General features: G+C 33.9%; 1 protein-coding gene across 4 annotated transcripts in view; it reads left to right on the top strand.

The window, feature by feature from the left end:
• The window catches only part of VPS54 (VPS54 subunit of GARP complex), a 131140-nt gene that overhangs the window by 53274 nt on the left and 63728 nt on the right, over positions 1-14138 (top strand). For all 4 annotated transcript variants that reach the window (XR_004033388.1, XM_003262449.4, XM_003262450.4 and 1 more), the window contains 2 exons: positions 426-557; positions 3941-4326. Coding sequence is in view for 3 of the 4 variants with exons in the window: in XM_003262449.4 (XP_003262497.1) it covers positions 426-557; positions 3941-4326 (518 nt within the window). In the remaining variant the exon portion in view is untranslated. The remainder of the gene's footprint in view (positions 1-425; positions 558-3940; positions 4327-14138) is intronic.

Genomic DNA, 14138 nt, shown 5'->3' with positions numbered 1-14138 from the left:
TCTAAACTAATTTTAAAACAATTTTGAGCAGGAGAAAATAGAAATATAGGTTAAAGAAATTGTTATTTGGCATTTTAAAAAACTATCAGTAGGAAATAACGTGGAGATTTTAGGATAAGTATTATATCTGCCTCTGGTGTGTACCTGTAGGACTGCATTAGTGAGTATGATCATGTAGTAATAGAATGACCATCTCCATTGGTAAAGGCAAAAAACATTTTGTATCTTTTATGAGTATTTTAAGCTTGGTGAGAAATTTACACATTTTTCTTATAGATATTTGTGTAAATAACTCAAGCGTTATCACTTGCTTTTGCTATTCATACTCAAGATCCACGTTAATTTTGTTTAATGATCATGATGTTAGAGATAATGGGTATAAAGAAAATACTTATCTAATTGAGGGAAATGCATTTTTTTAATAGATTTTTATGAAACCAGATTTTGCCTTGGATGATTCCTTAACTTTTAATTCAGTTTTACCATGGTCTCATTTTAATACTGCTGGTGGAAAAGGAAATCGTGATGCAGCTTCCTCAAAGTTGCTTCAAGAAAAGGTAATTTCTTTTTGACTTTTTCCATGTAGGAAACTGTTCTAGTTAAGCAGTACTGTTTGCATGGGTTCAGATTTAGTTATTTAGTAAGCTGTACTTTTAAATTCATTTTTGTTGTTACTGATAACTATAAGCCTCCCAATCTTAACTAATAAACTAACAGTATTTTGGTTCAATGGAACACAAGTTGTGCAGATGAACAAGGAAAAACTTACTATGTGAGTGCTTCTTACCTGAAAGAGCAGTTGATGGAATTTTAGTTGAAAGGATATATTAGCTAACACAATAAATTGCTTTGCATTTATCCCAGATATTTTATTTACATATTGGCTAATTTTATTTATTTTTATTTTTATTTTTTTGAGACGTAGTCTCACTCTGTTGCCCAGGCTGGAGTGCGGTGGCACAATCTCCACTCACTGCAACCTCCACCTCCTGGGTTCAAGCAATTCTCCTTCCTCAGCCTCCCAAGTAGCTGGGACTACAGGTGCACACCACCATGCTTGGCTAATTTTTTGTATTTTTAGTAGAGATGGGGTTTCACCATGTTGGCCAGGCTGGTCTCGAACTCCTGACCTCATGATCCGCCCACCTTGGCCTCCCAAAGTGCTGAGATTACAGATGTGAGCAACCATGCCCAGCCCCACATTGGCTAATTTTATAAGAATGATTTAAAGCACAGAAAACCAATGTTTTCCGAGGTACTGTTTTTCATTTTCACCTAGGGATGATTATTTTGAAACAAAAATATCTTAAAGAATACAATATTCCTGTTATTTTTGTAGCTTTGCAAAGCCTAGTCTTTTACATGTTACTAGTCAGTTCTTTACATTTTACAATGTTCTATAGTCCAAAAGTCAACACCTTGAAAGTCATTTAATATTTAGACCTTTAAATATAATTTACTTATCAAGAATCTTCTAAAGACATTTGATCTCTGTTCTTTCTTAGCATTCAGTTTAGAGCTCGTCTAAAACTGAAGGTAGTTCTTAAAATGAGAGGTAGTGATTTTGTTTTACTTTAGTGATATCCCCTGGCAATCTGAAAGCTTGTCTCAGGAAGACATCAATAAATTAGGTTCAGTCCTCGTCAGAAGCTGAAGAAAAGGCTAGCTTGGGGAGGAGAGAAGAAGAAATGTGGGGAAGGAATCATGAGTATTCCTTTTCTCACAATTGAAAATGAAAATGAGCTTTTTCCTTTGGCAACATTTTCACCTATAAAAAGGTTTCTCCGTGCATAAGAACAAATCGATAAATCTGACGAAAACCATGGGTTTAGAGACATAGGCTTGCTCAAGACACAGGCTTCCATATTCTAAGTATATGCCCTGAGAGAACAATACCTTAAAAAGCAAAAGCCAGTAAAAGTCTCATCAATCTGTACAGGTACTTTTAATACAGATAATTTAAAAATTATTTCCTTTATAGCATTTTAATAGGAAATAAACTATAAAAATGTTATGTCTTGAAAAGAGTAAATCAATGGATTATTGAAAATTCAAAAAATCTTTGAGACTCAAATGCTTTTCTTATGCTGAATGTTTAAAGTGACTAAAGTAATGGAAATTTTTTTTATTTGTAAATTGCAGAATCAGATTTGCTATATTTACATTCTGACTCCTTTTCGTTCTGCTCTGTTCTTAGAATAGGAATAGAAGACAGGATTCCAAGAGAGCACTTTCAAACTCCTTTTATGATGGACAACAGCTGGTTTATCGTGTTCGCTTTAAAGAGCAAGGATGCTATGACTAGAATTAAAGAAATTCATATTCTATTGTACTATGCAAAGTGCTGGTCTGCAGTAAAATAAGGAGTTTGCACTGGAATGCAAATCGCTGCACTGCTTACTTCATTAAGAAAGTCTGAAAAAAATACAGTGTGTTTAATTATGTAGTTGATTTACTTTCTAGCAAAATTCTTTATTTTGTTATGGCCCTGTTAAACAGTCCACAGATTGGCAGCAGCATATAAATCAGATTCTGGGTAGCGCTGTCCTAAAGTTATCTATTCTCCATTTAGTATTCTGGGAATTGAGTCCATGTTACCTTGCAATTTACCCTAGTACATTTGTGCCCATTTTGCTTTTTTAGTGAATAAATGAACAGCCATATTGAAGATGAAAGAGCAAAAGGGCATACACTCAAGATTTAAACTATGGAAAAATTTCTTCTCTGTAACCTATTTAGATATTGTAAGATTATTGAAGGAACATTATTGAAGATATGAATGATACTCTGTGTTTCCTTAGGGAAACAGATTTGATGACCAAATAGTTTCTTCTAATCTTATGAGACCTAAATGTTGAAAGTTCAGTAACCCTTTGAAACGATGAATGATCCCAAGACATTCAGAGATAATGCCTGAAGTCTGAGCTGTGGGTTAAAAAATCTCAAAGTAAAAAAATGGGTGAATAATGGAAAGATAATATAGCCAAAAAAGGCATATGCAGTTAGAAAGGAAGAAAAGGCAAAACAAGTTTTAGAAGTCCATATTTGAAATTTAGAAAGCATTTTAAATATATATTACCATAAGAATTAATCTTGGTAGTGCTACTAATAAAATATATATGAGCTAATTGTTTAAGGTGTTTGTCGAACTTTTAAGAGGAAAATTTGTTGGAAATAAACTGAATTTTACAAATTGATAAAAGAATCACTTTTGAAATATAAAATAAGCAGCCTGAAAAAAATCCAAATGAATTATAGTACCTTATCTATAATTTGTGACTGAACCATCAGTCAATCTTGGATTATTCAGCATTTTGAGGCAGAATGGTATAATAGAAACAGCTTCAGTTTTTCAGTCAGAGATATACCAACATTCTAGTTTTGCTACTTAGTAACTACATGACTCTCTGTGTTTCCTCATCTGTAAAATGATAATAATAATACCTATATTTCAAGATTGTTAAAATTAGAAAAATTAGATGTGTATAAAATACCTGTCCCTAATCCATAGGAGGAGGTCAATAAATGGAAGGTATAAACATCTATTTAGCCAGATAAATGATGTGTGATGATGTTGGGGGCTAAGGAGATCATTCTCTTTATCTCAGATCTTAGAACATCTGAAACTGGAATTGTAATTTGAGATGTCTGTGGGGTACTCTTTTAGAAAGCAGTTGGTGTTTGGAAGGTGGTAATGACAGGAACAGAGGAGGAAAGTAAATGACCTTGTACTCTTTTGTCTTACATTTATATCTGTGGGCCGTACCCTTTATCTTCCTTCCATTTTGTTGTGCCCAATTTCAAGGATCTCACAATCAAACAATTCACACAATGGAATTTAAAGTATGTGTAGAAATCTTTTATCATTGTCATAAAGTATTTGGATAATCAAGGAAGGTATGCTCATAGTACTTCATATTTTTTTTCCTTCCCTTTTAAGCTGAGCCATTATCTGGATATTGTGGAAGTAAACATTGCTCACCAGATCTCTCTACGTTCAGAAGCATTTTTTCATGCAATGACCTCTCAACACGAGTTGCAGGACTACCTCAAGAAAACTTCCCAGGCTGTAAAAATGCTTCGAGATAAAATTGCACAGATTGATGAAGTAATGTGTGAAGGATCACTCCACATTTTAAGACTGGCACTTACCAGAAATAATTGTGTTAAAGTATACAATAAGCTGAAGTTAATGGCCACTGTACACCAGACTCAGCCTACAGTACAGGTGTTATTATCTACTTCTGAATTTGTTGGAGCATTGGACTTAATAGCAACAACGCAAGAGGTTCTACAGCAGGAACTTCAGGGCATTCACAGTTTCCGGTATGTCCATTAAGTAAGCCACTAGAAATATTGTTAGAAATTTTTAAAGGATAAAATTTAGCATGTAATGTTAAAAGTGTGAATGTATTCAAAGTTAAATGGATATTTTTTCTTCCAGATTGATCATTTGTTTAATAATGTTATTCTGATATTATAGTATTAGCAAAACAAAAACCATAAGGAATAATATTTTCAGAGACATTTGGATGGAGAAGCAAAATTAAAATTTCTAGGAGATGAGATAAATGCAAGGCCAGTCACAACATTAACATTTTGAAAATGTTGAAATAGCTTTGTGTCACAATGGTAGGTCAAGGTGGAGACAATACCAGTATATTTAAAATTAAGTTTGTGTTGAAAGCCTTTAATAGATTTAAAATTGAATAATTATTAAAATTCATTTCTGATTTGCAGTCTGTTTATCAAATTGCAAAATAAATCCACGTGGTGATGGAAAAGACCCAATTTCTCCTGTTGTGATTTTGAAAATACCTTAGGTTTTAGGTATTTTATATGAAATCATTCCAAAGTGTTTATTTTATAGACTAATTGCAAGCCATCAAAATTTCGTTCCATTAAGCAGGCTTGCAGTATCCTTGTAGAAGTTCCTATCTGCTGGGAAAACCCATCAAAGCCACGTACTAGTAAGTGACTGTAAAGTTTTATGGAAGATGTGCTCTGTAACTTAATCCATTATGGAAAAGTTAGCTTCAAAATACATTTATTTTAATTGAATTATAAATCTTATTGACTGAAGGTATGTAATTGGAATGTTTAGGATATATTTTTAAAGCTGAAACCAAATTTAATTAGATGAACAAATGATTCATTCAGTTAAGGTATGGCTGTTGAGCATCTATTACATGTGAAGTACCAGACAGAATGAATACTGGGAATATAGTCATGAATAAAGTAGAGATGTTCAGTGCTCTAAAAGTCTCTACAATTTATTTGGCATGGGGAAGGAAGCAGACAAATTACTGCATAGTTATGATATAGTGTAATACAGTGTGATGAATGGAAAGATTGCTGTGGAGCTCTGACCTTAGGGGTGGAACCTAATCCAGACTTGGATGGTTATAGAAAACATTCTGAGTCACAAACCTCTTTGAGAATCCATTGAAAGCTACTGTTGGACCATCTTTCCACAAAAATATACCTGTACATAAAATTTTGCAATCAATTTTGGGTGATTCATGGTTTTTTGAAGTCTACTTTGAATTTCCCAGCATGGAACCCAGGGCAACTAATTTTTAATTTTTCTTTCACCTTTGAAATTATAAGGATTTATCTTCTTTGAATTTGTATGTCGTATGTATTTTTTCAATAAATGTCAATTTTGTCATTGCCTTAGAAAAATGGATTTCTATAATGACAGAAGCTGTGTTTTTAACTTATCACTTACTGTATAATATCATGAGTGTTGATGAATATTGGGAGCCAGTATCCCATAGATAGTACAGAGCTGAGAAATAGAATCAAAGATTGAATGCTGCCTTGGCAAACACAAATTCTCAAACTGTTCTAATTTTTACCTCAAAGTTCATGCAGTTTACTTTTACTTTCCTTGACTCATAAGTTTATGGTCAATACTCATGAAAAGTAATTTTAAGAAGAGGGTTGGATATTTATTTATTCTCAGCAGTTTATGATTTATTGGGTTACAGAATAAAAATTTTATAATCTTGTATTTATTATGAGCTCAAGGAAGAGCTTACCTTTGTTTTCAACCTTAATTTTTTTGTTTGTACCTTAACTCAAAGTATAAAATATTCTTCATTTAAAAATGTCTATTATTTATATATGTATGTATTTCGAGACACGGTTTTTGCTCTGTTGCCCAGGCTAGAGTGCAGTGGTGTGCTCTCAGCTCACTGCAATCTCTGCCCCCACCCCCAGTCCCCTGCTACCCTGTTAACTCCCCACCCACCACCAGCTCAAGCCATTCTCTCACCTCAGCCTCCTGAGTAGATGGGATTAAAAACACACACCACCATGCCCAGCTAATTTTTATTTATTTATTTTTTATTTTTTTTTTGAGATGGAGTCTAGCTCTGTCGCCCAGGCTGGAGTGCAGTGGCACGATCTCGGTTCACTGCAACCTCCGCCTCCTGGGTTCAAGCGATTCTCCTGCCTCAGCTCCCGAGTAGCTGGGATTACAGGCTCCCGCCACTGTGCTCAGCTAATTTTTGTATTTTTAGTAGAGACGGGGTTTCACCACATTGGCCAGGCTGGTCTCGAACTCCTGACCTCAAGTGATCTGCCCATCTCGGCCTCCCAAAGTGCTGGGATTACAAGTGTGAGCTACCGCGCCTGGCCTGATTTTTATTTTTAGTAGAGACGGGGTCTTGCCTTGTTACCCAGGCTGGTCTCGAACTCTTGAGCACACGCCATCTGCCTTCCTCGGTTTCGCAGAGTGCTGTGATTACAGGCATTAGCCACTGTGCTCAGCCAAAAATGTTTATGATTTTTAAAAAGACTTTCAGATGTTCTCATTTTCTACATTTTGCTCAATATCTTTCTATTTTTTTTAGACCACATGTGTAAAGAGTGTTATTTCTTCATGTAAAACATTTCTGTAAAGTTTCCTATCAAATGTCAGTTCCAATATGTTTATAACTATTTAAAAGTTTGGTATCAGAACTTGAGTCTCTAACTTCTAATAAACATATAGCAAATTATTTTCAAAAACAAAAGTACTCTAAAAGAAAATGTTTTTATAGTCAAGGAAGAATACTGAATCATATGTGAAGTAGTCTAAGACTTGTTATTATAACCCCATTCTTTTGTTTGTGTTTTGTTTTAAATTTGTGTCAAATCCTATATGATGATTTACTTCTTGACTTTATCTTTCCTTTTGCTAAAGGTTGTTAAATATTAACATTAGTTACTTTCTTACATAGTTTCACAGATATTTTTAAGGCCATTTAACTTTATTTAGAAGCATAAGAATTAGTTTTGGATGCTTTATAGATTGATTTTTATCCAGTAAAATATGTATTAGAGGTCTCTTATGGTAACATAAGCATTAGTTTATAAGCTGTTCTCCTTAGTTTATTAGAATAATTATACTCTCCCATTAGGAAATAAGAAATATTCTACTTGCATTTCACACTCTTTTGTCTTTTTTGTATCAGAGTCCATATTTTAGTCATTTTGTGGGCCATATACTAAGCATAGGGTCTTACTTGAAATAAGAAATCTTTCAGTAGGACAAGCAAAGGACTCTTTTGAATTTATTTGTTAATAGTTTTTCCATTTTATGAATCTTAGTCCAAGTTTTGCTTTTGGCTGTAATGTTCTTTGTATTGCTTTTTAAAAATGCTCTATTTCATATATATATGCAGTTTTGCCCTGTCACCCAGGCTGGTGGAGTGCAATGGTGCGATCATAGCTCAACTGTAGCCTTGAACTCCTGGGCTCAAGTGATCCTCCTGCCCCAGCCTCCTGGGTAGCTAGGACTATAGGTCTGTGCCACCATGCCAGGCTAATTTTTAAATTTTTTTGTAGAGATAAGGTCTTGCTATGTTGCCCAGACTGGTTCTATTGCTTTTAAAGGGAACTTTCATACCAAAATTTTCCAGTAGTTAAATTACCACAAATGCAAATTTGTTTTCAAAAAGGAATTTTAATAGTTTTGTCTGCCATTTTTCTGTGTACTATTAACCTAACATCACATTTTTTCTAGTCATTAGTAGCAAATAATGCTTATGTATGTCTTCTTTTTTCTCATTCCTTCTATATTTTTTGACTTTGAAATTATTTTTCGTGTAAACTTTTTTGGTGACTTCTGAGCTCCCAGACCACCTTGTTTATATTCTCTAATGAAATTTTACAGTCTCCTACCATGTTTTATCATGGTTTGTGTTTTTATTTTAAATCTTTCTATCGGGCTTTGAATTTAAATGTCTTGGACAAGAGCTATGTTGTACACATCTTAATACGTATTTGTGAAATCTGTGAATTATTCAGTATATTACCAAATGTATCTTGACACTTTATTCCACTCTTTTTTTTCCTGTCTATAATCATTGTCCCTAATTTCCCATTTATAGTCTATATGACTATAGTTCTTAATCCTGGCTGCATAATAAAATCTCCAGAAGAGCTTTTAAAAAAGTGTGTCACACCTCACCCAAGCCAATTAAGTCAGACTTTCTAGAGGTTAAGGCTTGAGCATCTGTATTTTTTTGAAAGCTCTCTGGGAGATTCTAATGTGCACCATAATTGAGAAGCCTGGTTTATAACTACTGTTGGATACTCAACTTTTTCTTGATGTGTAATTAAAGTGGTAGCATCTTCCTACATAAATTTGTTCTTTCTAAAACAAAATTTTCAACTAACACACCTTCCTGTCTGTATTCAAAGAGGTTTCTACTAATGGATTTGGGGGTATGATGTATCTGTATAAGTTCCAAGTTTGATTTCCCCTCTTCAGAACTTGAAGGGTAATTTTGACTCATTGCATAACTCATAATTATTATAATTCCTTTGTACATTTGATGAATTTATAAATTTAAAAAACTTTGAATGATTTTACTGCCTGAATTGTTGCAAAATTGGGCAATTTTAATTATTAGGACATAAATTTTTTTTTTTTTTTTTGAGAGGGAGTGTTGCTGTGTTGTCCAGGCTGGAGTGCAGTGGTGCAATCTCGGCTCACTGCAAGCTCCGCCTCCCAGATTCACGCCATTCTCCTGCCTCAGCCTCCTGAGTAGCTGGGACTACAGGCACCCGCCACCACACCTGGCTAATTTTTTGTATTTTTAGTAGAGACAGGGTTTCACCGTGTTAGCCAGGATGGTCTCGATCTCCTGACCTTGTGATCTGCCCGCCTTGGCCTCCCAAAGTGCTGGGATTACAGGTGTGAGCCACTGTGCCTGGCCGGGATATAAATATTTTTAATCATTACATATGAAATGAAATTTTGTTATCTATTACCAATAAAAATGATAATCATTGAAACAATATATATCATTTATATACTAATTTAACTAAAAGTATTGCTGAGGCTGATGGCATTCAAATGCTTAAGCAGATGTAGTACAGAAGTCTCATTATGAGCCCAAGAATGCATTTGAATGTTGATATCTTGCAGGTTTTGATAAAGAAAATCTTTAGTTACCTTGAAACTTAGTGCTGTAGTGTTGTTATTTGCTCTTATTGTAAAGCTTTGTGTAGAAACTCTTAGTTTTCATCAGTTGTTAACACTGTTTTCCTACTACTTCATACCATGATTACTACCACCGCCATTCTACAACAGAGGACATATATTGAATACTTGAGTATTCTGTACCAGATACTGTGCTAAGTATATTGACATTGCCCACTCCCCAAAAAACTATGAGATAGGGAATGTTACCCACACTTTACAGATAGGAAAACTGAGGTCATACAGCAAGTTGAGTAACAGTACAGTAGAGATTCAACTTGGGTCTCACTGGGCTTGAGAGCTATGCTTTTTAATATATTTGTTTGAGGATCTTATAGGGCCTCAAATAGATCACTCTGAATGTCAATACTAATTTAATTGTACAAACTGTGGGCAATTGAGCTATAGGTTTGCTCAGCAGCCAGGAGCTACCATATTAATGGATTTTGGCTTAGAAATTACTGCAGCTAGCTTGTTTTCTCCTTGTAAGCCTTTTTTTGTTTTGTTTTGAAAGAAAAGATGCGAAACACTCAGTTTATTATAGGTTCCAGTTTATTATGATTTCATTGATCAGTGGCCACCTTGAGATTCCATTTAAGGGATCTTTATTATTGGATGTATCAAAAGGTATTTAACAGGTTATTTGACCTTAAATCTCCTATAATTTAGATTTTAAAATATTGTAGTAAGAAAACATCCACATTGTATGTTTTGTGATGAAGAAATCAGACTTCTTGCTGTTTGATGAAACTAGAATTACTACGGAGTTTATTGATATACAAGGTTTTCTGATAAGAACAGCACAGAGGTCACTGTATTGAACATACAGCTTAGTAGAATGTCTGAATTAATGTGCAAATGGAGGTATATCTAAGTAGAAAGTATTGGGATTGTTTCAGTTTACTTAGCTGGATATATTTTTCAGAAAGTGATATTTTAGTTGTCATTTCAGTAGATTCTCTCACCACTCTAAATTACTGTATGTGATTATTAGGATACATACTTTTAAAACAAGGTGTTAGCAGTTTTGTTAAGGTTAATAATAGTTTTGAAATATTTTTGTTTTGTTAAGGTTAATAATAATGCACACGTCATTATTATTGCATCTATTGTCAAAGTAGCCAAGAATATAAAAGAATGGATTGAGGATGAATAGGTGAAACTTGTAAAATATTATAGTTCTGAAAGTTGCATTTAAGGATTTGTGTAGACAAATTGTTGCATATATAAAATACCTGTGATTATAAAATAAGTACTATTTGGTGTTAGTATTGAGGTTCTTTATTAAATTAATTATCTAATCTGTATTAGATAATTAAACTTTAAAATTACTTTAAGGATGCATAAAAATGAAGCTACTCAAGTTATTTAAAATAATATCTAAGGTCAAATAGAACATTGCATTTAAGTTGTGCCGAAATGACGGAAAGTTTTATTATTTTGATGCCCAAATATCAGTAGATACAGTCATATGGACCTCCCACCATAATTCTTTATGGTGATTTGTTGAAGACTATTTATACTTGAGGTAACACATACCTGAGTGCTAACCTCTAGTCTGCATTAAAAAAGAATCAATGATCTTTATAAAAATAATTGAGAGCCAAGCAATATTAGGTCTAAATTTATATCCTACACTGTCACTGTTTTTTTTTAAACTTAAACATACACAACAATAAAGGAAATTATATGAAAAGAATTATAGGAAGCCAGATAAATTGTTTATCTAAGTTGTCAATGCAAAGCCAAGTTTGTTTTATCTGTATCCTGTATTATTTTGTAACAAACCCCAAACATTTTGTTTCATTCATAAATATTTCATTAGGTATCTTCAAAAGATAAGGATTTTTTAAAAATATAACTCTAATGTCATTTATATTTTCAAATATAGCTAGTCAGTGTTCAGATTTTCCTGTTTGTCTCAAAATTCTTTCTTACAGTGTGTTTATTGTAATCAGAGTCCAAATAATATCTGTATATTGCAATTGGTTGATATGTCTCAAGTGTTTTTTGATCCATAGTTATCCATTCTAATTTTCTTTCAAAATACTAATCGAAGAAACTGGGTTGTCTTATAGTGCTTCTCATAGTTTGGATTTTGTAAACTGTGTTTCCATGTTTAGCATGTTATTTTTTCACCTGTATTCTCTGTAATTGATAGTTAGATTTAAAAGCTTGATTAGCTTTAAATTTTACTTTTTGACAAGAGCACCTAATAGACAGTGGTGCGTATTTCAGTCAAGAAGCATGAAAAGTCTCTCTTTTGATGATTAGCAGCCATTTAATAATTGTTGTCTAGATTTGTCATTAATTGTGGGCTACAAATTATGATACTCTAATTCTATCCCACTTTCTTATTCACTGGAATATTTCTATGAATTGATGTTTCCCTATAACAATTATTTGGTCACCCTTTGAAGGACAATTCTTACAAGATTAGACAGGATAAATGCTAGATTCTTTTCCTTTATTTAGCTGTTTTCAAAATAACGGATTGGAAATCTAGCATCCTCCAAAGATAACTGATGAATTTTTAAAGATATTATAAATACATGGATTTATATGCAAAGTGTTTTAAGTTCTTTGCTTTTTAATTTTTATCAATGTTCAAATTGAATTATCATTTGTAGGAACCTCCTCCAGTTCATTCTTGAGTCTTTTTGACATGATTTCCTAAGTAGTTATTGACAGTTTTCTTACTTTGTGTTATGACAGGATGTTTATAGTATACATTTTCTACCCCAGACCTGTAATCTGCCATTTGTCTAGGGAGCCCTACTTTCTTTCAGTAGGAAATAGTATTTAGAAATCCATCTGGGTAGTAGGCATGTTCTTGCTACTGGATTGGCCATTATTTCTAGGCTTTTGTAGTGGACAGAACTGGGAAATAATTTTCTTTTTTAAGTGACTTTAAAACAATAATTTAACTGTTCATTTCATATGGGATATATCTTAAGGAAAAGAAGAGAAAAAAGTCCTATATTGTTTGTATTAATAATATTGTTCTGAGATAATCTGTGTATGTTGTGGGATAAAACAAATGAGGAATTATGTTAGTGTCATTAGTAATCACAATTTTCAGCCTGATTAAAAGGAGATACATACGTAAGATTGAAGAAGTAAAAAGCATATAGTCTTGAATTTAAAGGGAAGTATCAGTATGACCTCAGTTTTTCTCCCCTACAACCCCTACCATAAGTCGCCATTTAAAAGTTTTAGTTTATATCTATGCATCCATCTGTCTGTCTCTCATCTTAGATAAGCGTTAGCGCACTATACATACTGTTCTCCACCTTGCTGTTTTTACCTTACAATATACTCTGGATATTGTACATGCTCTACAGCATGCATTCTCAATGGGAGATACTACCTCAAGAGGGCAAACATTAGCTCTTGAAAGGTGAAAAAAAATCTTGAATATAACAATGGTTTGTGACCCTTCAAAGGGCCATAGTACATAAACAGATATATAATATATTTGTGGCATTAAAGTTTCATAGGGGTGGCCGGGTACCGTGGCTCATGCCTATAATTCCAGCACTTTGGGAGGCCAAGGCGTGTGGACCACTTGAGGTCAGGAGCTCGAAACCAGCCTGGCCAATATGGTGAAACCCTGTCTTTTACTAAAAACACAAAAATTAGCTGGGTGTGGTGGCACATACCTGTATTCCTAGCTACTCGGGAGGCTGAGGCACGAGAATTGCATGAACCTGGGAGGTAGAGGTTGCAGTGAGTTGAGATTGCGCCACTACACTCCAGCCTAGGCAACAGAGGAGACTCTGTCTAAAAAAAAAAAAAAAATAAAAATTTCATGGGGTTGTGTGTGTGTGAGGTTAGAAAAGGCTTCTGGAGGGGAAATAATGAAAAATGCTCTATAGCTGTATGTATAGGTATTAATCAATTCTTTTAAAAATGAGTAATATCTATTTAAAATAAATGCATTGTGATTTATTCAACCATTCCCCATTGGTCAGCATTTGGATTGTTTCTATTCTGTTACAGTTACCAATAGTAGGGCAGTTAATGTATGTTCTTTGGTATTTTTGTTCATGCATCTTTGAGACAGATTCTAAGAAGTGAGATTCCTAGGTCAAAATTCCTCTGTGATTTTGCTAGATACTGCCAAATTCCTCTTGTGACAATGTTTTAGTTTGTACTGGTGGATATATTTTAAATTAGTCTACTGTAAGATATTGATGCCATTTATGAGAACCTTTTTAGTCTATTAACTATAAGAAATATAATTTTCATGTTGTAAGATGCAAACTTATATGTTATTTCACTTATCAGATTTGTTTCATAATTATCACTACTCCTGCTTACCATATGTTGTTTATAAAAGAAGAATAATGCATCTACCCAAAAGGTCAAATGGTTTTAACTAATTTTTTTTTTTTTTTGAGACGGAGTCTCACTCTGTCGCCCAGGCTGGAGTGCAGTGGCGCAATCTCGGCTCACTGCAAGCTCCGCCTCCCGGGTTCACGCCATTCTCCTGCCTCAGCCTCTCCGAGTAGCTGGGACTACAGGCGCCCGCCACCACACCCGGCTAATTTTTTTTTTTTTTGTATTTTTAGTAGAGACGGGGTTTCACTGTGGTCTCGATCTCCTGACCTCGTGATCCGCCCGCCTTGGCCTCCCAAAGTGCTGGGATTACAAGCGT

This window comes from Nomascus leucogenys, chromosome 14 (genome assembly GCF_006542625.1).
Source record: "Nomascus leucogenys isolate Asia chromosome 14, Asia_NLE_v1, whole genome shotgun sequence".
NCBI lineage: Eukaryota > Metazoa > Chordata > Mammalia > Primates > Hylobatidae > Nomascus > Nomascus leucogenys.
Note: the sequence above shows the minus strand (reverse complement) of the source record. Positions and strands in the feature narration are given on the sequence as shown.